Below are 24,005 nucleotides of genomic sequence, written 5' to 3' on the forward strand. Positions count from 1 at the left end.
GCCTTTAAGATATTTCTTTTGGAAAAAAAATTCCGGAATAAGGGCAATCATGTACCCTAACCCCAAACAGCAGTGACAACAACCAAAAAGCAAGCATTTATGACAATAGGTGAGGCCCTGAGTTGAGAGATTTATGTGCATTTCCTTAATAAAACTTTAAAGATCCTCTTAGAAGATAATTATCATTCCCACCTATAGGTGAGTAAACTTTGGTAAACAGAGAAGATGCTCAAGGTTGCATAGTTACAAGGTTAGTGAAATCCATGTTCTTAATAATTCTTTATATTGTTCCACAAAGAAAAACATTTTCAATATTTAGTCCTTATGTTTTGGAAGCAGATGTAGGTCTTGAATTTCTAGGGTGGATGACTCCACATTCTTTCTTGTTTTATTGGTGGAAAACCAAACCAGAAATCAGGATTTGAAAGGGTATATTCTTGGGCCATTCTATGTAATACAAACCTAAGCCATTTGGGGACTTTATTCATACATATTTCCAATATATCCTATTTTAAGGATAATATCAGTGACATTTAATTCACAATTGTATAATGAATTTTATTCAACTTCAGGGACAATTGCTATTTGATCTCAGCCTACAACCATAAATCTTGTTGAACTACTGTTTCATGAACGTTCCCTAACTAGTCATTCTTTGGTTAAAAATCTCAGCTGGGTTTAAGATATCTGTGTTAAAGAAGACTCCAAGTCAGGCATCTAGATTCTATAAGAAGGGTTTTCCTTTTTCTTGTATTTCAGGTTAAGGTAATTCTAAAGAATTATACATGAGCTAATTTGTTTCTTTAACTCTGATCACTTTAAAAAATTTGTAATTCTCCATATGACCTAGATAAAATACTTTGATACATATTGTCTATAGCTGGAGAACTACTGATGTATAAAAATGCGTCTTCTTGGTTAGCTCTGCCTACGTCATTTGATTTAGCTTTGTGTTCTTTTGCTTTTACGTTTCATCCTTTCTCCTTATTCTTCCAGGGTTTCATCTGATTGGAAAGTTAAATTCTTAGTACTGAGTGGCTAAAAAAGAAATATTTAAATCCACTTAGACACTCTGTACCAAATACACTCAACCATAACCACACCAGTAATGATGCCCTCTGATGGGCAGCACTGGTGGTACCTGAGGATGAATCCCTTCTCCTTCCGTGGTGGAAGTGGAAAAGGATCAAAGACTTTCAAAGAGCTGCTGAAATTTGACGAAGGCTGTGTTCAACTTGTTGATTGCCACTAAACATTTAAAAATCACGGGCTTTTGGTAAATCATCAACAATATAGGCCTATGTCTCTGAAAAGACTTCTCCAACTTAGGTTTTCCAAGGCCACTAGCTTCCTTTTTTGTTTTCCTGTTTTGTTTAACTACAAACCAAAGCTAAAGAAATGATACAATGGTCTCATATTCAAGGATCTTATAGATTTTCTACAGAAAATATGAGTTGTAAAAGGAATGGAGAGTTCTTTAAGCAGCCTCAGAGAAATTATTACCTTGTGTCAAATTCAAAATGGATTGTCAACTACGTCATAATTTTCTGGAAAAGAGCTGTTTAAATAACAATACTTCAGTGTTGCTTTGCATTTACACTGCCAGAATTATACCAGGCATCTAAAGGGCCAGCCCTTGTGGAACACAGTGTCCTTGGCAAGATCTTTAGAAAAAGACAAAAAACAAAAACAGAAAGCAAAACTTGAAAGGACTCTATGGAGAAGAAAAAGGAGAGGAGAGAAAAATGATGCCAAAATATTTAATGTCAAATGCCAATACTAATATTTATTTAAATTTAACTGTTTTCAAATGAATAAGTTGCATCATTTATGATTAATATCATTGCATCATATATTATTAAGATTATTATTTGCTTAAAAATTGCCATGAATGAATTTTAAAAGGTAGGAAACCACAGGAGATTCATTTTAATGGGGGGAATTATATCTTACTTCTTTGGTCATATAGATGAGTTTAATTTGCTTTGGAGATTTTAAGAAGAAGTTTACTTTCAACTCTCTACCATAAATGCATATTAACCTAGGAGGTCATTATTTTTGGTTTTGAAAATTTAGTTCTTGCACCAATCAAATCCTTTATGTCTAAAATTTAGACTAAACACTGATTAAGATGCAAACTCCACCACATGCACTCTATGTAGTCTAAGAGACGATTCACTCACCTATGGATTTGACAAGCGCTCACGGCTGTGTCTCCACCTCTCACCACATCTGTGATGTTTTTGTCATTTGAATGCTCTTCTACTTCCTCTGGGGGGCTGCCTTTGGAAAGGAAGGGTTCAGGTTCCCCAGCACAGGCTTCTCTCTGATCTGTTTCAATCTGAATCAAAGGCACTTCCCTCGAGCAAAGTGATAGCCTTTTGTGGTTTATTGCTACAGTGTCCTGGCACGAGGAAGTTTCCTTTTTAGAATCTAAAGGGTTGTAGTTTGTAAGAGAAGCAGTTTTGCTCAAAGATGACACCGGGGGCTGTTTACATTCGGTAACAGAGTCTTTCCTCGGGCAATCGAGAGACTCCTGAACAAGCAGAGTTGGCCCACTGCACATCCTGCTGGCAGCTAATCTATTTGCACATGTCTCTGCTGGCGAGGGAGAGCCACCAGAAACAGGCGCAGTGTCGGCTTCCCTTGCATCATCCACAATGATTTTGTTCTTGCGCATGAGGGCCTCAATGGAGCTCGCCCACGTTTCATGAATTAACATGTTCGTGATGTGGTCAGTCCTACCTCTCCGATACAAGCAAGAGTCAGATTTGCAGAGACCGGATGAGGACGCGCTGCTGACCGGCTGCACGCTTAGGAAATCCTGTGGGCAGTTCTGAGCAAAGCCATCTAAAGAGTTGGCTTTGACGGGCACATTCACTGTCAGCCTGGAGCATGGGGATCTGCTGTCGGGCATGGACGACTGTCTGTGGCACACCGGGGAGCGCAGAGAAGGAGACAGCAGGCCGGCTGCCCAATCCTGGCTGCTCCGTCTGGAGGAGGTGCTTTCTCTGCCGTCCCTTTCGATGTCCCTCAGCATGTACCTGTAGAACTCCTCAGTGATGCTCTCTGTGCTGGACTGCTTAGAGGGACAGTTTGGCCTCACACTGAGGTGGTCACTTTTCCGGCACGCCTGTTGCATGGCTGAGCTCAGAATGCTGCTGGCGTTCTTGCCAGCATAGTAATCCAGCAGTAACTCAAATCCTCTCCCTTCATTTTCCATCTGGTTCACCATGAACCTGGAAAACTCCTCGGTGATGCTTTCACAGCTCGACTGTTTGGAGACAGAGCTGGCCCTGCTGACCGGCTGGCTCAGCGTGCTCATTAAGCCCAGGCTGTTGACATAGGCCCTGGCCTCGGAATCTTCCTCAGGAATGCTTTCACAGCTGGAGGCCTTCAGCCGGCTCCACCTGTCACCACTCAGTAACCGATTCCGGGGATAGCCCTGCGCCTGCCACATGCCGTCCACCATAGAGAACTCCGATAGGTTCATGATCTTGGCTGCCACTTCATTGGCAAAAAGGTTGACAGAATCTGGGACATCCTCAAGGTTCATGGACTCATCCACAACCCGGTTCATCAGTTTCTCTTTCAGCTCAGGGTGCTCATCCGTCTTCCTCTTGATCTCACTGAGCCGGGGCGGCTTGTGTTTCCTCACAGCGGCCCCGCTCCCCTGGCTCTCTTTCTTCCTCTTCAAGGATCCGCAGGGTACATTGGGTGTCATCAGAAACTCACTCCCTCTTTTCCATGCACAAAACCAGGGTTGTTTTCCACTGGAGTTGTCAAGGCAAATCGCTGCAATTTCAGTTGCCATGGAGACGACCGTGTCTGCTAATTCTTCCGCAAAGTCTGTAATGCAGTGGATGTCTGGATGCTTTGTTTGAAGTATGGATTGAGCAGGAAGCAGCAAGTCATCCCCTAACACGGACAGGTTGACTTGAACTTCGTTGATGCAAGATGTAGCAGAGTTGTACTTTTCTTGGGTGTTTGGGTGGATACTGTCCTCAGCCTCCTGGGAACCGCTTCTGGACTGGCCAACCGTCGGGGACCTTTGTGCTTCGGAAGAGACTCTGCATTCATTCTCACTGTGATGAGGGCTTTTTGCATCCTCTCCCGCTGTTCCTTTCAGATATATTTCCTTGGGGGATGCTGTAGCAGTCGAAGAATCGGGCACTCTGTGACTATGTGATAATTCTGATGGTAGCGTGGGGTTCTTGAAGAGGCCTGGCCTCACTCCACCATTGTTTTGTTTTGAATACACGCCATCCGCAAGATTGTTGATGACAAGACTCGTGTTGTGTGACTTGCTAAGTGGAGAGCTGCTGGAGGATTCAGTGGCTTTTGTCCAAGCTAGACTAGCACCCAGATCAGATGGCTGGCAGCCAGGTTCTGTCTCCCTCCTTCTGATGGTCTCCTTAGAAAGGACAGCAGGACATTCACCAAGCCGTACAATATGACTCATCTTCTTGAATGTGAAGCATATCACATCGAAGAGCAATTGATTTGTACTTTCCATTAAGGTGTCCAGAATTTCAGATGAATGCCTGTTGTCATTGGGGTCGATTATCATATTTTTGTGATGAACTTCATCAATGGAATGCCTCAGGATAACATTGGACAGGGTATGTGCCAGTTCATTCCTGAGGACATTTTCTGAGCACAGGGTCTGAGACTTTGAAGCAGTTTCCATGATTCTCCTGTTCATGGAGTCCAGGAAGTCTCCAATACTACTGTAGGTATTAGGCCTTGTTAAAACCAGAGCAGCCTCCTTGAGCAATCCCTCAGCAATGGCTTCCTTGCCAAGCTCCGTGCTTGCTAAACTACAAAGTGGGGGCATGGCTTCAGAAGCCTCAGCTGCAGGCGAGAGGCCACCACTTGGAGCCACTGAGCATGTCACCTCCTGTCTTTCACCTAGACCACAGACAGCCACGGCACTGGCCACCTGAGTCATGCCACACAAAGCAGATGGAAAGGAGTACTCATTGATGGAAGGTTCCTTGAGTCCTTGGGGTGCTTGTGTTTGCAGTGCACCACTGCCCCCTCGTGGAAAGTTTGAGTCCACTTGCTCCATTTTGAGTCTTTCTGTGGCCTGTGGACTGGAAATGGTTCCAATCACAGTGGCTGCACAAGCTAACGCCACTTCTAGAGCACTCTGGGGTTGTCTGCTGGGGTTCTCTCCAGAGAGGAGACTTGAGGTTTCAACAGAGGCTTCCATCTCAGGCCATGAGGAGATGCCTGGCTCGGGGGCAGCATCGCTGCCATCTGGACTCTGAACAACCACGATTTTGGGGAGCTCATTCCATGACCGAGAAACCACTGTATCTTTTGTGGAATAGCAACTGGGAAGCAGAGAACTTCCTACAGAAACACTGATTGCAGATTCCTGGGGTAATGTGGGCTGAGACTGAGATAATCTAATAAACGCATCCTGCAGCACGGATTCTGCTAAATTTGTAGCATACTTGCCAGTGGTGACTTCTCCATCTTGTACAGGAGGGAGAGCGTTTCTTGTGTCTTCGTGATCTCCTGGGTTTAGGTTGCTTCTCTGCTCAGCCACAGCACATGCAGAAGGTACATCTTTATCCATCATGGAGAAATAAGCATCTTTTGGAATATACAGTGCCTGTGATTTTTCCATTTGACCTTTAAAATCTTCTGAATAATAATAATGGGTGGCTTCTCTCTTACTCCCTACAGCTTCACTTTTCCACTGTGATGGCTTGGCTGAGGGATCTAGACTCTGCAGGGCTGTGTTCTTTGTTAGGTTTTCTGGAGATCGTTCTGTTTTAATCAATGGTGTGGGATATTTGTTGATGTATTTGTCTTCCAAAACATAACGCCACTTTTCCTTGTTGTAATTCCATTCCTCCTGGGTGGCTCCCTTTAGCTGTTTACTTTCCAAAACATTGGCTGAGACATTTATATTTTCATAACCTAGTGAGGAGAAAATGAGAGGCACTATTACTTTTTGGATAGCAGGTTACCGTAAATCTTAAGTAATAATTACTTTCTAAAAGTAAAGCATCAATAAGCACACATGCACACGTATGTTTATTGTGGCACTATTCACAATAGCAAAAACTTGGAACCAACGGCGATGATAGACTGGATTAAGAAAGTGTGTCACATATACACCATGGAATACTATGCAGCCATAAAAATGATGAGTTCATGTCCTTTGTGGGGTCATGGATGAAGCTGGAAACCATCATTCTAAGCAAACTATCACAAGGACAGAAAACCAAACACTGCATGTTCTCACTCATAGGTGGGAATTGAACAATGAGAACACTTGGATGCAGGGTGGGGAACATTACACACCGGGGCCTGTGGTGGGGTGAGGGGAGGGGGGAGGGATAGCATTAGGAGATATACCTAATGTAAATGACGAGTTGGTGGGTGTAGCATACCAACATGGCACATGTATACATATGTAACAAACCTGCATGTTGTGCACATGTACCCTAGAACTTAAAGTATAATTTAAAAAAATATAAATAAATAAATAAAAATAAAGCATCAACTTTTTTCCCCCTTCAAGAATAACATTTTGAATGGTTTCTTCAAGAAAAATGAATCTGAAAAGGCTTTCACATTTCATGATAGAATGCCATCCAAAAAAATGGCTTCCCATGTGGGATACAAATGCAAGTAGGAAGTGCTTGAGGGTTGAGGGTTGCCACCATTCTTCAGGGGAAAGCAACCCAGACAGGTGCGTTTTAGAGCTTCCCATTGGGTACAAAAAGAGAAGGGAGGATGTTTACAGCAAGCTCAGTAGTGGGACTTGTTGCAAAGATTTGTTCTAAAGTTTGCATGAGACTTGTCCCAGAGACAGTGGCAATAACATCTGGGGTACCCCTTCCTCTGTGGCTAAAAGTGGGGAGGAGGAACACATTGTTCATTGAGCTCTGCGAATGGGTCAACAGAAAGAGCTGAAGAAATGAGTGCTAAACACTTTCCTGGATTATCTCTTTCTGTCTTCACAGAAATCATTAGCTACAGGCATGATTGTACTCCCAAATTAGACAAAGAAACTAGGCTCAGAAAGATTAGATAACCGGCGCCAGATCTCACAGCCTCAATGTGGCAGTGCTGGGATTCAAGCCCAGGCTGGTCCAACTTGGATCCAACTAATATATGGCTTTTATGGAACTCTTAGAGAAGTTAACTTTCCTCCCAGTGATAGCCTCCATCTCTTGGCAGGCAGGAGGATTTACCTTTAAAGTACACAAATTCCCTTCAGCATCCCTAAGGCATCATTTGGGAGTCTGGATCCATCCAACCATTAAGTCTGCTAAGTGTATTTGTCAGCATCTTTACCAGTGTTCTCATATTCTTCTTCCTTCCTTCCTTAAAATTCAGCAAGTAAAGATTGTGATGTGTCAGCCAAATGGATGTGGCCTGGAACTTTTCTCAAATCCCACCCAGACATTTTTATATGGGGACTAATTTCAGGAGGCACTAATTGGAAAGTTCTCACCGTTCCTAGATTCATCCACCTCGCTTTCCTCCTCCAAGTGCTCAGAAGCAGTGAGAAAGTCTTCCTCGATTGAGGATAAGGAACAGTTGGTGTCATCCTCCAGTTTTAAGATGTTTGTTTCCAGGTGGAGCTGTCTCTCCTGCACCAGTTCCAGACCAATCAGAAATTTGTTGATTTCAAAGATGATGCAATTGGTACTGTTTGGTCTGTTCCCTCTTGCGCATTGGACCAAGCAGATATCTGGCAGCCAAGGGCACTAAAAGTGGAGAGAAAAGAAGGCATTTATTCAAAAGGGAAAATAAAAGACTACTGTCTCTGACCTTTCCTTTTCCACCAAGCTCCCCCGTTAACAGGAGTGGGGACTTTAAAAAATATGTGAAATGTCTTCTGGGATTATATTAATAAACTGCTTGAAAAAAATTCAAGTGATGTTTGGGAACACAAGGTACCTAGGAGAAAGCCTGACTTGGGGGAAAAGAGATCGGCTGTATCACATATTTTAGTTTCCCTTGGTCAAAGCAAAAATTGAACTGGGCAAAGTTAAACAGGCAAAGAAGATTTTTATTCAAGGCTATTAAAATAGGGAAGAGAGGCCAGAATTAAGCTGGACCACACTCCACTGAACAAAAGGCAATAGGGTTTTTAAGGGCTAGAGTGATGGGGCAGATCTTAGGTCATCTGTGTTTGATAATTGGCTTTACCCAAAGAAACAGTAAACTTTCTTGTATCTTTTTGACAGGAGGTAGTTTTACAACCTGGAACAAGATGCCCACTGAAGTTAGGTTCTTATGCTCCCATAAAGACTGGGCACATTAAGGGAACTACCTTCCTTGATGATTACATTTCAACGAGACAGCTCCCAGGTCCTTGAGAAAGACATTTCTGGGTATAAAGCTGGCAAGAGGCTTTTACAAAAAGATTTACATCTCAAAAAGGCAGAGGAATTTACAGTTATAAATTTTCTAGATTAAATGCTCTGAGAAAAGGGAAGTCAGGGTCCAGAGTCAGGAAGGAGCCTGTCCAAATTTTGGTCAAGCTGAAGGGACTGTCAGCGCTGTCCTGGTTACCTCTCTTGATTAAACTGAGTCCCAGTTTCTCAGACCAGTATCTTTCTCTGCCTTGAAGATACTCAGTAAAACCTCTACTAGTACTTCAGATGTACAGTAAGTGTTCTATCAACTACAGTTAGATTCTATAATTTGTATTGCTTATCTGAAGAAGCAGTCAACATGAAATTAAATGAAATCCATAGGAAGTGAACTAATTATCTCTATAAGACCAGCGTATGGTAAGAACAGTGATAAAGAGGCCCAAATCATAGAATCATGTACTAGTTAGACCTGTTAATTCTGTTCAGTTCTAGGGTTACAAACCATATCCTCATTCTCCACTACACATTTTCACTATTCATATTATTTATTGCCATTGGAATAATAAAAGATTCCAAAAATTCTAGGAGAGATGATTATAAAATGAAAAAATCAATCCTTCAAGGTGTTCAGGAATCCCCTGGGAGCTCAAAAATAGAATTCCCCTGTATGCATATGTGATTAGGTCTATTTTTCAAAGAAGGTGGTCCATTGCCTGGCTTTTCTAAGTGTGAGTATGGACCTGCAGCCATGGCATCACCTGGGAGCTTGTTGGATATATTTACTCTCAGGCCTCAACCCAGATCTACTCAATCAGAATCTGCGTTTCCAAGGAATCTGTTGGCGATGGGTACATGCATTAGCATTTGAGACCCACTGGTCTATAGCTTTCATTGAATTCACAAAGTATCTGTGATCCCCCAAATGGAGAGGAACTGCTATTGTAGAGTAAGTAGAAGTTGGCTTAATTTTCTTTCCACTGAGTTTAGACATACTACACTAAACTGAAACTTACCCAGTATTTTCCGAGTCCCTATTGTATGCAAATTATGCAAGGAGGTGCAAACATGAATCAGACAATTGCCCTGGGGAGAAGGGCACACTATACTAACAGTCAGTCAACCTCACCAGAGTCCAAGTGATGCACATGGAGTTGATTCACCTCCAGCTCTAGAGGTGATCATGTGACTCAAGCCTGGCCAATCTGAAGGATGCATTCCTTGGGTCATAGTGATTAGTTCAGAGATGGGCATGTGACATTTGAGAGCCAATAGGATGCAATGAGGCTTTTGCTGAAAATCACCTGGAAATGACGTTCCATTCACACTTTCCTGACTTGAACCCAAAGGGATATTGCTTCGTTGTGGGAGGAGCTTGTCTGATAATGGGGCCAATGGAGAGAAAACAGGAAAGAGGCCACAAGAGAAAAATCCATGTCTTGATGACATTATTTTTAAGTTTCTAATCTACTCCTGGATTTTTCTGGTTACAAGAAACAATATGTTCTCTTTTTGTTTAAGCTAATTTTCTGCCATGTTTAATTAAGAATCTAACTGGGATTAATCAGGGTCTAGTAAGTTAAACTCAAGGTCAAGTCCAATTAACGTCAATACCAATTTTCATAGAGATGTTGGAAGAAAGCCAGAATTTCTCAGTAATACCTATACTTGCCAAAAGCTAGGAAAATTGTTCTATAATGCAGAGGCAGCTTTTAAAAAGTATGTGAATTCTAAAAAGAAAATGGGAATAAAGTCTTCACTCTCAATGACATAATGTACAATTTATTGACAAGCCACAGATTACCTAGGATTCATGTAAAATTTATAGGACACAAACCCTGTTAGTAGCTACAAAGTCAGGGAGATCTGATTACCTGGAAATAAAGCCTTCTCATTTATTAATTGATTTATCACACTGTATTATGTTTCTTGAAATTTGGAGACTTTGGGGCTTTTTGATATTTTGAAGAGTTGAAGGATAAAAGAAGACTTTAAAAATGGACAACGAAATTAAAATCCAAGGAAGAACAATTTGTGGAAAACAAATGCTCATCATTTTAATCTGGAGCTGTTACATATCACTGTAACATACTTTATGTGCATTTTTCTCATAAATTAATTAAACAATTTTACTTACATGTCTTTAAATAAATAATGTTATAGTGATTTATATAGTAGGAGTGCAGATGAGGGCACTAAATGATAATAGTAGTATTTTAGTTACTGCTTTATTTTTAATAACATTTGCTTTGGAGGAGCGATATTTTATTCATTGGGCCCAAGACACTGTCTTTCCATCCTTGAAGCTGCCATTCTGGATTAACTAGCTTGGCTAGTTTGGTACCTCCTAAGGAATACATAACATCTGAAAGATGATACTGTGGGATTCTGAAATAGAATTTTGGTACTGCTCCAAAAGAGGAGACAGTTCTGTTTTCGGTTTTCCAGTAGATTTGTAGAAAACAAAGCTAAGTAACCAATGCCTACTCTATCTGTTCTAGTTCAAATACAACTTAGGAATTTGAGAAGACAATAGAAATTAGGAGTTGATGTAATAAAAGCTCTGTCAAACTCTAAGTGGTAGTATTTAAGAGAAACATAAATGCAGACTTTTCTCAAATATAAAGACACTTTGATTCCTATGTTACAGAAGCTTATGTGTAGCGTTTATTTGGGGGTTACACTGATCTGTGCTGAGCTAACTATAGATTAAAGTGAATGGCTTATCAAGAACTTACGTCTTACCTGTGAAACTTCAAAATCTGCCTGGAGATTTCCAGAGGCTAATCCACTTAGGACAACAATTTCATTTTCTTTTGGTTGTTGGACATTCATGGAACTGATAAGTTTTGGAAGATCTGGTGAAACATTGACCAGTTTCTGTAAAGCAAGAATCTTTATTAGTTTAGCTGATTTCTTTTCACCAAATATTACTCACAAACTACTTTACCTTCGGAAATAATACTCACAACTGCTCATACGTACATTAAGATTGCTTAATCTACTAAGATTCTTACTAGAATAAATTTTATAAAATGGAAGCATGCAAGTTTAGATTGAAAGAGAAAATATAAGCTTTGAAAACTCTTTAGTTCTAAATTTTACAAAACTAAACATTTTACAAAGTAAACATAAAGTAAACATTATATTATAGTAATTACTATCCTACCACAGGTATAAACAGTAACTTGGAAAAATTTTCCCTTTAAAGACCTTGCATAAAAGATTTTTTTTTTTTTTTTTTTTTACTAATAATCTTCTGATATGGCTTGGCTCTGTTACCCCATCCAAATCTCATCTTGTAAATGCTATAATTCCCACATGTTGTGGGAGGGACCTGGTGGGAGATGACTGAATCATGGGGGCGAGTCTCTCCCATGCTGTTCTCGTGATAGTGAACAGGTCTCATGAGATCTGATGGTTTTAAAAAGGATTGTTTTCTGTGCAAGCTTTCTCTTTGCCTGCTGCCTTCCACATAAGATGTGACTTGCTCCTCCTTGCCTTCCACCATGATTGTGAGGCCTCCCCAGCCATGTTGAACTGTAAGTTCAATAAACCTCTTTCTTATGAGTCCAATAAACCTCTTTCTTATGTAAATTGCCCAGTATCGGTACGTGTTTATCAGCAGCGTGAAATGGACTAATACATCTCCTGTTCTAATTTTCAATAATAATAATTATAATAAAATTGTGACTAGCATTGATTTTACTCTATGTACTAAGCACTATGCTAGAGCCTGTATATAGGTTAAATCTGACTACATTTAATCTTCACAACAATCCTATATGGATTAGGTACCATTATTCCTTTCATGTTATACACAAGCAGCCTCAGGCCCAGAGATGAGTAACTTGCTCAGTTCATGTAGCTAAATCAGGGCCAAGGTACGCTCTTAGCCATAACAGACGATTATTTCAAATCACTTGCATAAACTCTTCAAACACGCTACTCTTAGATGCCAACTTGCTTTGGCCCTCCCTGCTGTCTCTCTGATGGACTCTGCACCATGATTCTATCAAATAAAATTGTGTGTGCAATTTCTTTTGAAAATCCCATAGTACTACACAGATGATATTTGGGGCTCAGTGAAAATGTGTAATAAATTAGTGGTGTGGGAAACTGGGTTTGAGAAGCTTGAAGTACAGCATTGTCAATATGGGAATAACTGTCAATAACTGAGTAACTGCAGGTCTACTGTTCGGTGAAAATCAAGTGGCAAATCGTGTGCTGTTATACATTAAACAGTATTACACCAAATGGTAAATTCAAACCATTGTCAGCTTTTGGCATGGAATGGCAACCTTATTACAGCACTTAATTATTCCCATTGTATCAGCAGGCTCTAGTTCCAGAGGACTGAATAGATCTTCAAGTCTTTGCATACTGTCAAGCATTTACATCAGGGCCCTCACGGCCTTGGATGTGCTTGGGGAATTTAGCTGCAACAGGATGCAAAAAGTTCAAGCCATGGATACAGATGAAGCATTTGATGAAAGCAGCAGGAAGAAGCAAATCTGAGAGACAGAGGGGAGGGTTGGCTGGTATTAGCAGGTTTTGGAAAAGTCTTGGAAAAGTCATCTACAAATAGCCATTTTAAGGCACTGATGGGCAAGAGGATGTGTGCCTGCTTGGACAGTTCTGCCTACATGGTGTCTGGACGGAGGGAGAGGGAAACAAAGAACAAAGGTGACTAAGATGGCGTACTTCCAGGTTCTTCATCACCAACTTTCCCGTGCCCAGGAAAGGCACAGGTCAGCTGTGCAGGCACAGCATGACATCCGACCAAGGAAACCGAAACCTACCTGACCATGCCCACCACACAGCCCTCCACCCGCCCGCATCCCGCCTACCTCCCTCCCACTCCCAGGCCCAAGACATAAAAGCCGCTCCTGGCAGGCGCGGTCGCGAACTTCCTCGGCCGCCTCCTCATACGCGGACCCAGGAACCTTGCCCGAGAACGCCGGAGCGACTTCCTCGGCCTCCACTGCTGGAGACTGGAGAACTTCGCCCTTTCTTCGTTCACATTGGCTAGCTAATAAAGTTTCTTTTTACCTTGCCTACTTGCCTTTTCTCTGGCACCTGCTCTGGTGGTCGCATAAAACAAATCAGTTGGTGCTGAAACCTGGGAGGAGACCCCTCCTCAGGGGCCCCCAAGGTCCAAGGAGCCTCCTCCTTCCATGTCGTGGACGGACCAGGACCTAGACATCGCTTTCCACACCTCCAAGTCTCCTAGGGGTGAGTACCTTTTGCCTCCCTCTCATATTCCTTGGCCAGAAGTCCTGCGCAGGCCCAACGTTTTTCTTTTGGTCACCAGGTGACCCACAGGAGAGTTCCCAAAGGTAGAGACGTCTGCCCAAAGGAACTCCATTCCAGTCCGTGTGAGACACGTCCAGGACGGAGACGTCTGCCTGGAGGTAATCTCCATTCCGGCTCCAGGAGCCTCCCACCGGTCTCTAGTGGCTCCAAAGGATGCTTTGTAGCCAGGTAGAGTTCGGTTTCCATTTCTGCCTTTAGGCGAGAGGAAGGCAATGGGAAACCCTCAATCCAAAATACCTAGAGACTCCCCTTTAGGGTGTCTTCTAAAAAACCTCAAAACTTTACAATTAGAACAAGATCTTAGGCGAAAGCAACTGGTGTTCCTCTCCACTGTGGCGTGGCCACAATATAAATTAGACAACCAGTCTCAATGGCCGCCTGAAGGCACTCTAGACCGTAACATTTTAATCGATCTCAGTAATTTCTGCCGACACTTTGGCAAGTGGTCCAAAATTAACTATATACAAGGATTTTGGGCCTTGCGTTCTCATCCGGACTTGTGTGGCCAGTGTTCCTTGGCACAAGTCATGCTGGCTAAGGATGCAGGCCTAACAAAGTCCAAAAAGGAGGAGTCATCCTTCCTGTCTGACTTGCCGGAAGACCTTACTTCCCCTCCCTCCTTTCCACTCCCACCGTATACTCCACCTCCCCCTTCCGCTCCGGCCCCACCTTCCCTCTCGACTCCACCTTCCCCTTCCGCTCCTGCTGTTGTTCCACCCTCCTCCTCAGTCCCTCCCACCATTGTTGAGGCTGCACCTCCCTCCAACCCCTCGGCACTTCCGCCTGGTCACCTTAGTTCGCCTATATCTGCCCATACCTGCTCTAAAGATTGCCTAACTACCCTCGCTCCTACTCCCACCCTATCCAACAACCCCCCTGCGGTCTTAGCACCCTTGCGTGAGGTGGCCGGAACAGAGGGCGTGGTTAGAGTTCATGTTCCCTTCTCAGTAGCAGATCTTTCAAAAATTGAAAAATGTTTAGGAGATTTTTCTGCCAATCCTGCAATTTACACCAAAGAATTTAAGTACCTTTGCCAGGCCTATGATTTAACCTGGCATGATCTCCATGTTATTCTTACCTCTACACTAAACCCTGAGGAGCAAGAGTGCATCCTATCGGCTGCCAGGCAGCATGCCAACCAACTATACTTAACAGACCCTGCCTTCCCAGTAGGGGAACAAGCAGTCCCCTCTATAGACCCAGACTGGGACTATCAAATGGGCCAGCCAGGCCGCCGAAGATGAGATATGATGACTCAATGTCTTCTGGCCGGTATGCAGGCAGCCTCAAATAAGGTGGTAAATTTTAATAAACTAAAAGAAATTATTCAAGGTCCAGATGAAAATCCAGCCACATTTCTAAACAGGCTAACTGAAGCATTAACTCAATACACTCGGTTAGACCCAGCTTCCCCAGCCGGGGCCACTATTCTAGCATCATATTTTATTTCGCAACCGGCCTCAGATATTCGGAAAAAACTCCAAAAGGCAGAGGGTGGACCCCAAACTCCTATTCAAGATCTAGTCAAGTCGGCCTTCAAGGTCTGTAACTCCAGAGAGGAAACGGCTGAGGCCCAATGACAGGCCCGCCTAAAGCAGAAGGTACAGCTCCAGACTCAAGCCTTAGTTGCTGCTTTGCAGCCTAACCTTAATCCAAAACCGGAGAGCAAAACCCCCAGAGGTTCAAAGACAGCAAACGGGGCTTGCTATAAATGCGGTGACCCAGGGCATTGGGCTAAGTGTCCCCAGAGTCCCCAGCTGCCTAGGCCAACGCGGCCGTGCTACAAGTGTGTAGTAGCTGGACACTGGGCTACAAAGTGTCCTAACCCTCGTCTGCCAACAACTCCTTGTCCAGCATGCCAGGAAGAAGGGCACTGGAAGTCAGACTGCCCCACCCTGAAAACAGCCATGGCGCCTCAATGTGATGTCCCTTCTCAGGACCCTGGGAGCTCCTTCCAGCTCTTACATCTGGACGACGACTGAAGGTGCCGGGACTCGGGGACCCCCATCACCCTCGCCGAGCCACGGGTAACTCTCCTGGTAGCAGGTAAGACAATTAATTTTTTAATCGACGGTGGGGCTACCTACTCTGTTTTGCTGTCTTTCGAAGGGCCTAGCCTTCCCTCCAATATTTCTGTTGTAGGAGTCAATGGCTCCCCGTCCAGCCCTCGGAAAACTCCGCCTCTTAATTGCTGCCTGGCCAACAACTATTTTGGGTACTCGTTCCTCATCATCCCCTCATGCCCCACTCCTCTACTAGGCTGAGATGTCTTAAGTCAACTGAAAGCCTGTGTCTCCTTTCCTACTAGCGACCCCCACCCCACCCGCCATCTGCTTCTAGTATTGACTAACTCAAATGACTCCAACAAGCCTACTAACCCTTTCCCTGGTTTCCCCATTCTGGTAGACCCCCAAGTGTGGGACACCTCCACTCCTGTCATGGTGGACCATCATCCACCAATACTTACAAAACTTAGAAACCCATCTCAGTTTCCAACTGGCCCACAGTTTTCTCTCTCTCCACAACACCTACGTGGACTAAAACCAATCATTACCAGGTTACTCAGCCAACACATCCTCATCCCCACTCATTCTCCCTGCAACACCCCAATCCTACCTGTAAAGAAGGCGGATGGAACTTTCCGGTTAGTGCAAGATCTTCGTCTTATCAACGAGGCTGTTTGCCCCACCCATCCAGTAGTCCCCAATCCTTATACCCTTCTTTCTCTCATCCCACCTAACACAACACACTTTACTGTGCTAGAGCTAAAAGATGCATTTTTCTCTATTCCCTTACATCCAGATTGTCAGTTTCTCTTTGCTTTTACATGGGAAGATCCAGACACCCATACCTCCACCCAACTGACGTGGACAGTGCTTCCCCAAGGGTTTCAAGACAGCCCCCATTTCTTTGGGCAGGTCCTAGCAAAAGACTTAGCCTCCTGTCCTCTTACCAATAGTGAAATTCTCTAATACGTAGATGACCTTTTACTCTGTAGTCCCACGAGGCAGGACTCTCTTTTAGACACTGCAATCCTCCTTAATCATCTAGGATCCAAAGGTTACCGACTATCCAAACACAAAGCTCAACTCTCACAACAATGTGTTATATATTTAGGTATTGAAATCACTCCTACAACACGCTTACTTACCACAGACCGTTTAACTCTAATACAAAATCTTTCTCCTCCCCAAGACACTAAGGAAATCCAATCCTTCCTAGGCCTAGTGGGGTTTTTCAGACACTGGATCCCTAATTTCGGAATCTTAGCTAAACCTCTATATGCAGCTGTTAAGGAGACTCCCCAAGGACCTTTGTCTAACCCGAAGTTAATCTATAAACATTTCACTTACTTAAAAAACTGCCTTCTCTCACACCCTACTCTCTCACTCCCAGACTTCCAACGCCCCTTCCAGCTGTTCACGGATGAAAGACAAAAAGTTGCTGTTGGCCTTTTAGCCCAACCTATAGGCACCACCTACTGCCCCGTGGCATATTTATCTAAACAACTAAATCCCACCGTACAAGGATGGCAGCCCTGCCTTCGGGCCCTAGCAGCAGCAGCCTGCCTAACCCAGGAAGCAAAGAAACTCATTAGAGGTTGCAACCTAACAGTCTTCTCTACTCATCGCCTTCAAGTTCTCATTGCCCACAAAAGTATTAGCCATTTAACCCCGTCCAGACTCCAACTCTTTCACCTCTTGTTCATAGAAGACTCCACCATTGCCCTAGGAGTCTGTTCCTCTCTAAATCCAGGAACCTTACTTCCTGACCCTCTCAAGCAACCTCATACTGAACACTCCTGTCCAGAACTTTTAGAGGCCCAACCACCTAGTCACTTACATTTACATGACCAGCCCTTAGACGGCTCACAGTTAACCCTATTTGTAGATGGCAGTTCCTTTATAAATTCTCAAGGAAACAGACAGTCAGGATACACGGTAGTTACATCTTCTACTGTACTAGAAGCTAAGCCTTTACCACAGGGAACGACATCACAGCAGGCAGAACTTACTGCACTAACTAGGGCTCTCCTCCTATCCAGAAGAAAAACGGTAAACATATACACAGACTCTAAGTATGCCTTCTTGATTGCACACACCCATTCTGTCATCTGGAAAGAGAGAGGGTTCCTAACCACCAGTGGCAACCCTATAGTCAACAAAAAACAAACACTCAAACTGCTAGATGCTTTATCAGTGCCTTCCAGAGCAGCCATCATACACTGTAAAGGTCATCAGACTCCATCTAACCCGGTGGCGGCTGGCAATAATTTTGCCGACACCACTGCCAAATCAGCTGCCGGATTCTCCACTGCCACACTTCCTTCTGTTTGTTTTCTTTCTCCTCAATATACCCCTAATTATACCCAAGAAGAAAAGACCAAACTATTACAAGATTCAACAGCCAAACTAGCCGCAGACAATTGGATTTACCTCAATAATAAATTAGTTATTCCTAAAACTCAACTCCACACCATTCTAAAAGACATACATAACTCCCTACACATAGGACCCAAAGCTCTATATAACCTCCTAAGCCCCCTCGTTCACTGCCCACACTCATGAAACACCTAATTATAATCAATCAACAGTGCTCCACATGCCTCAAGTCAAACCCTCAAGGCGCATTGCGCAGCCCTCATCTGAGCCATCAACTCAGAGGGCACCAACCAGGCGAAGATTGGCAGATTGACTTTACCCACATGCCAAAAGAAATTATATAAGAAATATAAGATCTCTTGACCCTCGTTGATACCTTCTCAGGATGGATATATAAGAAATTCAAATATCTCTTGACCCTGGTTGGTACCTTCTCAGGATGGATAGAAGCCTATCCTACTATAGGAGAAACTGCCAATATAGTTGCTTCCACACTTACTGAACACATTATTCCTAGGTTTGGCCTCCCACTCACTCTCCAGTCTGACAACGGCCCAGCATTCATCTCCAAAGTAGTCCAGCAGGTGGCGACCCTCCTACACATTACCTGGAAACTCCACATCCCTTATAGACCTCAGTCCTCCAGTAAAGTAGAGAAGGCCAATGGGCTCATCAAGCAGCAACTCACCAAACTCTCCCTCGGAACTCGATAATCGTGGGTAACTCTCCTTCCCCTGGCCCTAACCCAGCTGCGAGCAGCCCCATGGAGTTCGACAGGCCTCAGTCCGTTCGAACTAGTCTACGGCCGGCCCCTCACCCTCCAGCAGTTACCCACCCTTTCCTCCCCGCTAGCAAATTATCTTCCATACCTAACCCTCTTAAGACAACTCCTAAGACAACATGCCGAACTAGCACACCCCCCTCCAACAGACACCTGTAACTCACATCTCTCTCTTAGGCCAGGGGACCAAGTATATTTAAAAAATATCCAAGCCAAAGATCTTCAGCCCAGGTGGAAAGGCCCATATACTGTCCTCCTATCCACATACACAGCAGCCAAACTTCTAGGACACAGGCACTGGGTCCACGTATCACAACTAAAGAAAGCCCCCACAGAAGACAATCAGTGGACATCTACTAGACTTGCCCCTTCCTGCCTCAAACTCACCAAACTCCCTTGACCACCACATGTTCCCTTACCTCTTACGCTTATCCTGATTTCTCACCATACTCTATATAAACATAACCGAATTCCAGTATATTACCCCAGATCCCTACTTGCCCTCAGATCATAGCCCATCACAGTGGTTTTCCTACTTACTCACCTTTATAGAACATCTCCAGTGGCAAGGTGTACTCTGCGGTTACACTCAAGATGAAGTCTTATTTTATACTTATATTACTATTTTTCTCTTGCACTCCAATCTCCATTACTAACCCCACTTTTGTATGGAGATTCTCTATAATTGAAACTTGGTCAGAGAACAACAAACAACATTCACAGCTACAAGGCACTGCAGCCCAAGGCTGTCAGTCCCTCCTCACCATAAATTTCACCCTCGCTTCTCGCAAAGATAGATGGCCTAACCCATTTCTCTGCTTTCTATATGACCAAACAGAATATAATTGTAAAAACTACTGGCAAGAAACAAACCTAGGATGCCCCTATCAATATTGTAAAATCCACTATGTACATGAGGGTGATCACTTCTTCACCCAGCACGTGCAGTCTGTACCCTATCAATATCAACTAAATATCTGAGCCCCGTGGGACCCCCAATGGGCGGACGGAGTATGAGGAGGACTCTACGCTAGGTGGCCAGCTTCATATCCAACTGCCACCCTCTTGATCAAAAGGACACTAGTCCAACAGGAAAACTCCCTCCCTAAAAATATAAAACACCTACAAAATTTAACCTTAGCCATACAATCACAAGAACAGGCCCTACAAGATCAACTACACTCCTCCATACAAGATCAACTACACTCCTCCATACAAGATCAACTACACTCCTTCCTACAAGATCAACTACACTCCTCCAACAAAGACCCCTTCTCATGGTTAAAGCTAGTCCGTCAAGGGTTAAACTTAACATGGGCAGCTAACATAACACATCTCTCCCACTGTTTCCTCTGTGCAGCCCTTAAAGAAGCCCCCTTAGTGGCAGTCCCTTTACCAACTGCTTTCAAGGCTACAACTGGCTCTACAAGCACCTCCCAAAAACCGTTTTTGCTATACCAAACCCCAAAAAATCCAATCCTCCCTTTATACCACTATACCAAAACCCAAAAAATCCAATCATCCCTTTCTGCTACTCTGCCCCAAACTCCTCCTTGTGTAAGTACACCCAACCACCCAATAAGATCCAGACGGCCCCTGTTGGAGGTTATTTCTGGTGTAATAAAACCCTCTTCAAGGTCCTTAACCACACATCCATCAGCCAATCCCTCTGCGTCCCAGTGTCCTTAGTACTCAGTTTAACCCTATATAGCAAAGCAGAAGTAGCTGAACTCACCTTACAATTTAACTCTCCTCCTAATAATCTCCAAAAACGGGCCATCTTCCTTCCCTTAGTCATCGGGATTTCCCTAGCCTCCTCCTTAGTGGCGTCAGGACTTGGAACTGGGGCTCTTGCCTACTCTGTACAATCTACCCGATCTCTAACTGCCCAAATTCAAGAAGCTATAGAGGCGTCGGCTGAAAGTCTAGCCTCTTTACAACGTCAAATCACTTCAGTGGCTCAGGTGGCAGCACAAAACAGAAGAGCACTAGATCTACTCACAGCAGAAAAAGGAGGAACATGTCTTTTCTTAGGAGAAGAATGTTGCTATTACATAAACGAATCAGGTCTAGTTGACACTAATATCCAAACCCTAAACCAGATTAAAACAGAACTAAAGAACTACAACACTCCCTCAACCCCAGGTCCATCTATATGGTTATTACCGGAAATGCAACAGATGCTCCCATTCCTCATCCCTATACTAATTCTCTGTCTTATCCTATGTTTTGCCCCCATCTTAATCAAATTTCTCCGAGCCAAAGTTCAAGAGATCACCTGTGTCGCCTTCAACCAGATGCTCCTACATCCTTACATCCAGGTGCCAACCATGGACCCTCATGACAATGCCCCCTGACAGCAGGAAGCAGCCGGACAGACAACGACGCCCCCAATCATCATAATCAATAAAAGGTTGGACTGTCTGGACGGAGGGAGAGGGAAACAAAGAACAAAGATGACTAAGATGGCGTACTTCCGGGTTCTTCATCACCAACTTTCCCACGCCCAGGAAAGGCACAGGTCAGGTGCGCAGACGCAGCATGACGTCCGACCGAGGAAACCGAAACCTACCCGACCGCGCCCACCACACAGCCCTTGACCCACCTGCATCCCGCCTACCGCCCTCCCACTCCCAGGCCCAAGACATAAAAGCTGCTCCCGGCAGGCGCGCAGCGCGAACTTCCTCGGCTGCCTCCTCATATGCGGACCCAGGAACCTTGCCCGAGAACGCCGGAGCGACTTCCTCAGCCTCCACTGCTGGAGACTGGTGAACTTCGCCCTTTCTTCCTTCACATTGGCTAGCTAATAAAGTTTCTTTTTACCTTGCCTACTTGCCTTTTCTCTGGCACCTGCTCTGGTGGTCGCATAAAACAAATCACATGGGAAAGCAAGTTTCACAAATGTAAAAAGGGCAAACTGTAGAGGGTAAGTGCTAGGGAAAGGGTCAGGGAAATGGACTGTAATGAAACTATCTAACCAAAGAGTCTCCTACAAAATGAGCATTATTTACAGATGAAATCAAGTTGAATAGTCCTTGTAATCACCTCCTGGACAGCTTGAGTTTCAAATGTTACCTGTTGCAGGTGCTCTGTACTGCATTCATCCTTGTTCACATCAAGATTCACAAAGCAGACCTGGGAAAGAGGGCAAAAATAGTACATTAAAGTCAAAACCTGACTGTCTTTTTAGAAGAAAGAAAGCCGGAATCAGCTGGGGCAAATGCTTTGGGAATCTTCCACATCTTAGACAGTTTGGCATAGAAATAGTCATTTCGGGGAGGGCGTGGTGGCTTATGTCTGTAATCCCAGCACTTTAGGAGGCCGAGGAGGGCGGATCACAAGGTCAAGAGATCGAGACTATCCTGGCCAACATGGTGAAACACTGTCTCTACTAAAAGTACAAAAATTAGCTGGGCGTGGTGGCACACGCCTGTAGTCCCAGCTACTCGGGAGGCTGAGGCAGGAGAATTGCTTGAACCCGGGAGGTGGAGGTTGCAGTGAACTGAGATCGTGCCCACTCCAGCCTGGCGACAGAGTGAGACTGCATGGGAGGGCGAGAAAAAAAAAAAAAGAAAGAAAGAAAGACAGAAAAAAGAAAGAAAAAAAGAAATAGTCATTTCACTTTTGAGCCTCTAAATAGCTCTTCAGCACCCTACTCAGCTTCCCACTGGTTACAACAAATGCCCTCTTCCTTTTATGGCCCAACATACTAAAAAAGGCTGCTTGTATTAGAGCGAATAGAACAGTTACAACAAAATCTTGAAGTTTATAAGGTGTTATCAATTCTCATGAAATAGGAAAAATAACTTTTCATGCTCTAAGGCTGTTTGTAATTGCAATAAATACTTTTCTCTATTTTTTCCTTTCCACTTCTCATTTTTGCTCCTTTTCTCCACCCACTTTTAATATAGTGCATAATAAACCAGAACTCCTCTTTGCCACATTGTTTTAGTTCATTTTACTTTATTTTACCTTGTTATACAATTTGCCTCTTTGCTAGCCATCTTGGATAAATGTCTGAATGGGTTAGTCTAAAAACAATAGCCATAATATTAAACAATAAATCTAAACAACAATGAAACATTGCTATAAAGTCATATGCTGCATAATGAACAATATTTTGGTCAAGAACTGATCACGTATACAACAGTGGTCCTTTAAGATCATAATACCGTATTTTTACTGTTTTTACCTTTTCTATGTTTACATGTTTAGATATACAAATATTTAATGATTGTGTTTCAGTTGCCTGTGGTATTTAGGACAGAAACATCTGTCCCGGTTTATAGCCTAGGAGTAATAGGTTATGCCATATAACCTAGGGGTACAGTAGGCTATGCCATCTAGACTTGTGTAAGTACAGTCTATGATGTTCAAACAGTGACAAAATCACCTAATGATGCATTTCTCATAACATGTCCCCAACAGTAAGTGACTTATGCCTGTAATTTAAATCTCAAACATATCCCATAGTTAGAGAACTACTATGAGCATTCAGATGGGGTTGGAGAAAAGAAAGTTAAAGTTTCAAAGAGGTTAGCTATGTGTTTGAAAGATAAAAAGACTTTTGTTGGATAGGGAATGGATGGGGACCGTCACTAGTGGGTTGGACAGACAGCATGATTAATACTTTGAGGTGAGAAGGTGTAACACGCTGTCAAGCAACAGGCAATAAGAGAATCTGATTGCAGGCAGGCCTAGAGGAAGGGAAGTGTCGGTAATTAGGTCTAGTTAGGTTTGTGCTAAATGAGAAGATGCAAATGAGGTTCTTTAATACTTTGCTAAAAATCATCCAAAGGTTTTTATTTCTAACAAGTTGATTTGATGATATAAAACTGAGAACATTAGTTACCTGGAATTTAGTTAGACATTTGAACTTTCAGATGCCTGCAAATATATGGGGATTTCTGATCTTAGTTACTTTTTAGGGTCATGGTTTCTTAGTCTATCTTTTTTCTTTTTGAGGTTAAAAAAATAATGGAAAGGTTTTGAGAAAGATCTTAAAAACTGAAACAGAAGTATAAAGATCACGTCTGCTTTAGTCCCAAAGAATAAGAGATCGCTTCAAGTTTCATGGACTCATGAGATCCTTGAAGTGCAACCCTAGGGTGCACCTAGGGTTGCACTTAAATCTGCCTGTTAAATGTTAACAGGCAGATTCTTAAATCTGCCTGTTAA

At 43.4% G+C, this 24,005-nt stretch overlaps 1 protein-coding gene across 3 annotated transcripts in view; it reads right to left on the reverse strand.

Annotated features, from left to right (window-relative positions):
- Nucleotides 1–24,005, reverse strand: part of SPHKAP (SPHK1 interactor, AKAP domain containing) — a 215,609-nt gene that overhangs the window by 26,708 nt on the left and 164,896 nt on the right. For all 3 annotated transcript variants that reach the window (XM_023193891.3, XM_023193892.1, XM_023193893.1), the window contains exons 4-7: nt 21,903–21,962; nt 11,094–11,228; nt 7,481–7,736; nt 2,184–5,934 (exon numbers count right to left, since the gene is read on the reverse strand). In XM_023193891.3, coding sequence (XP_023049659.1) covers nt 2,184–5,934; nt 7,481–7,736; nt 11,094–11,228; nt 21,903–21,962 — 4,202 coding nt within the window. The remainder of the gene's footprint in view (nt 1–2,183; nt 5,935–7,480; nt 7,737–11,093; nt 11,229–21,902; nt 21,963–24,005) is intronic.

Source organism: Piliocolobus tephrosceles, chromosome 11, assembly GCF_002776525.5.
Source record: "Piliocolobus tephrosceles isolate RC106 chromosome 11, ASM277652v3, whole genome shotgun sequence".
NCBI classification, from domain to species: domain Eukaryota; kingdom Metazoa; phylum Chordata; class Mammalia; order Primates; family Cercopithecidae; genus Piliocolobus; species Piliocolobus tephrosceles.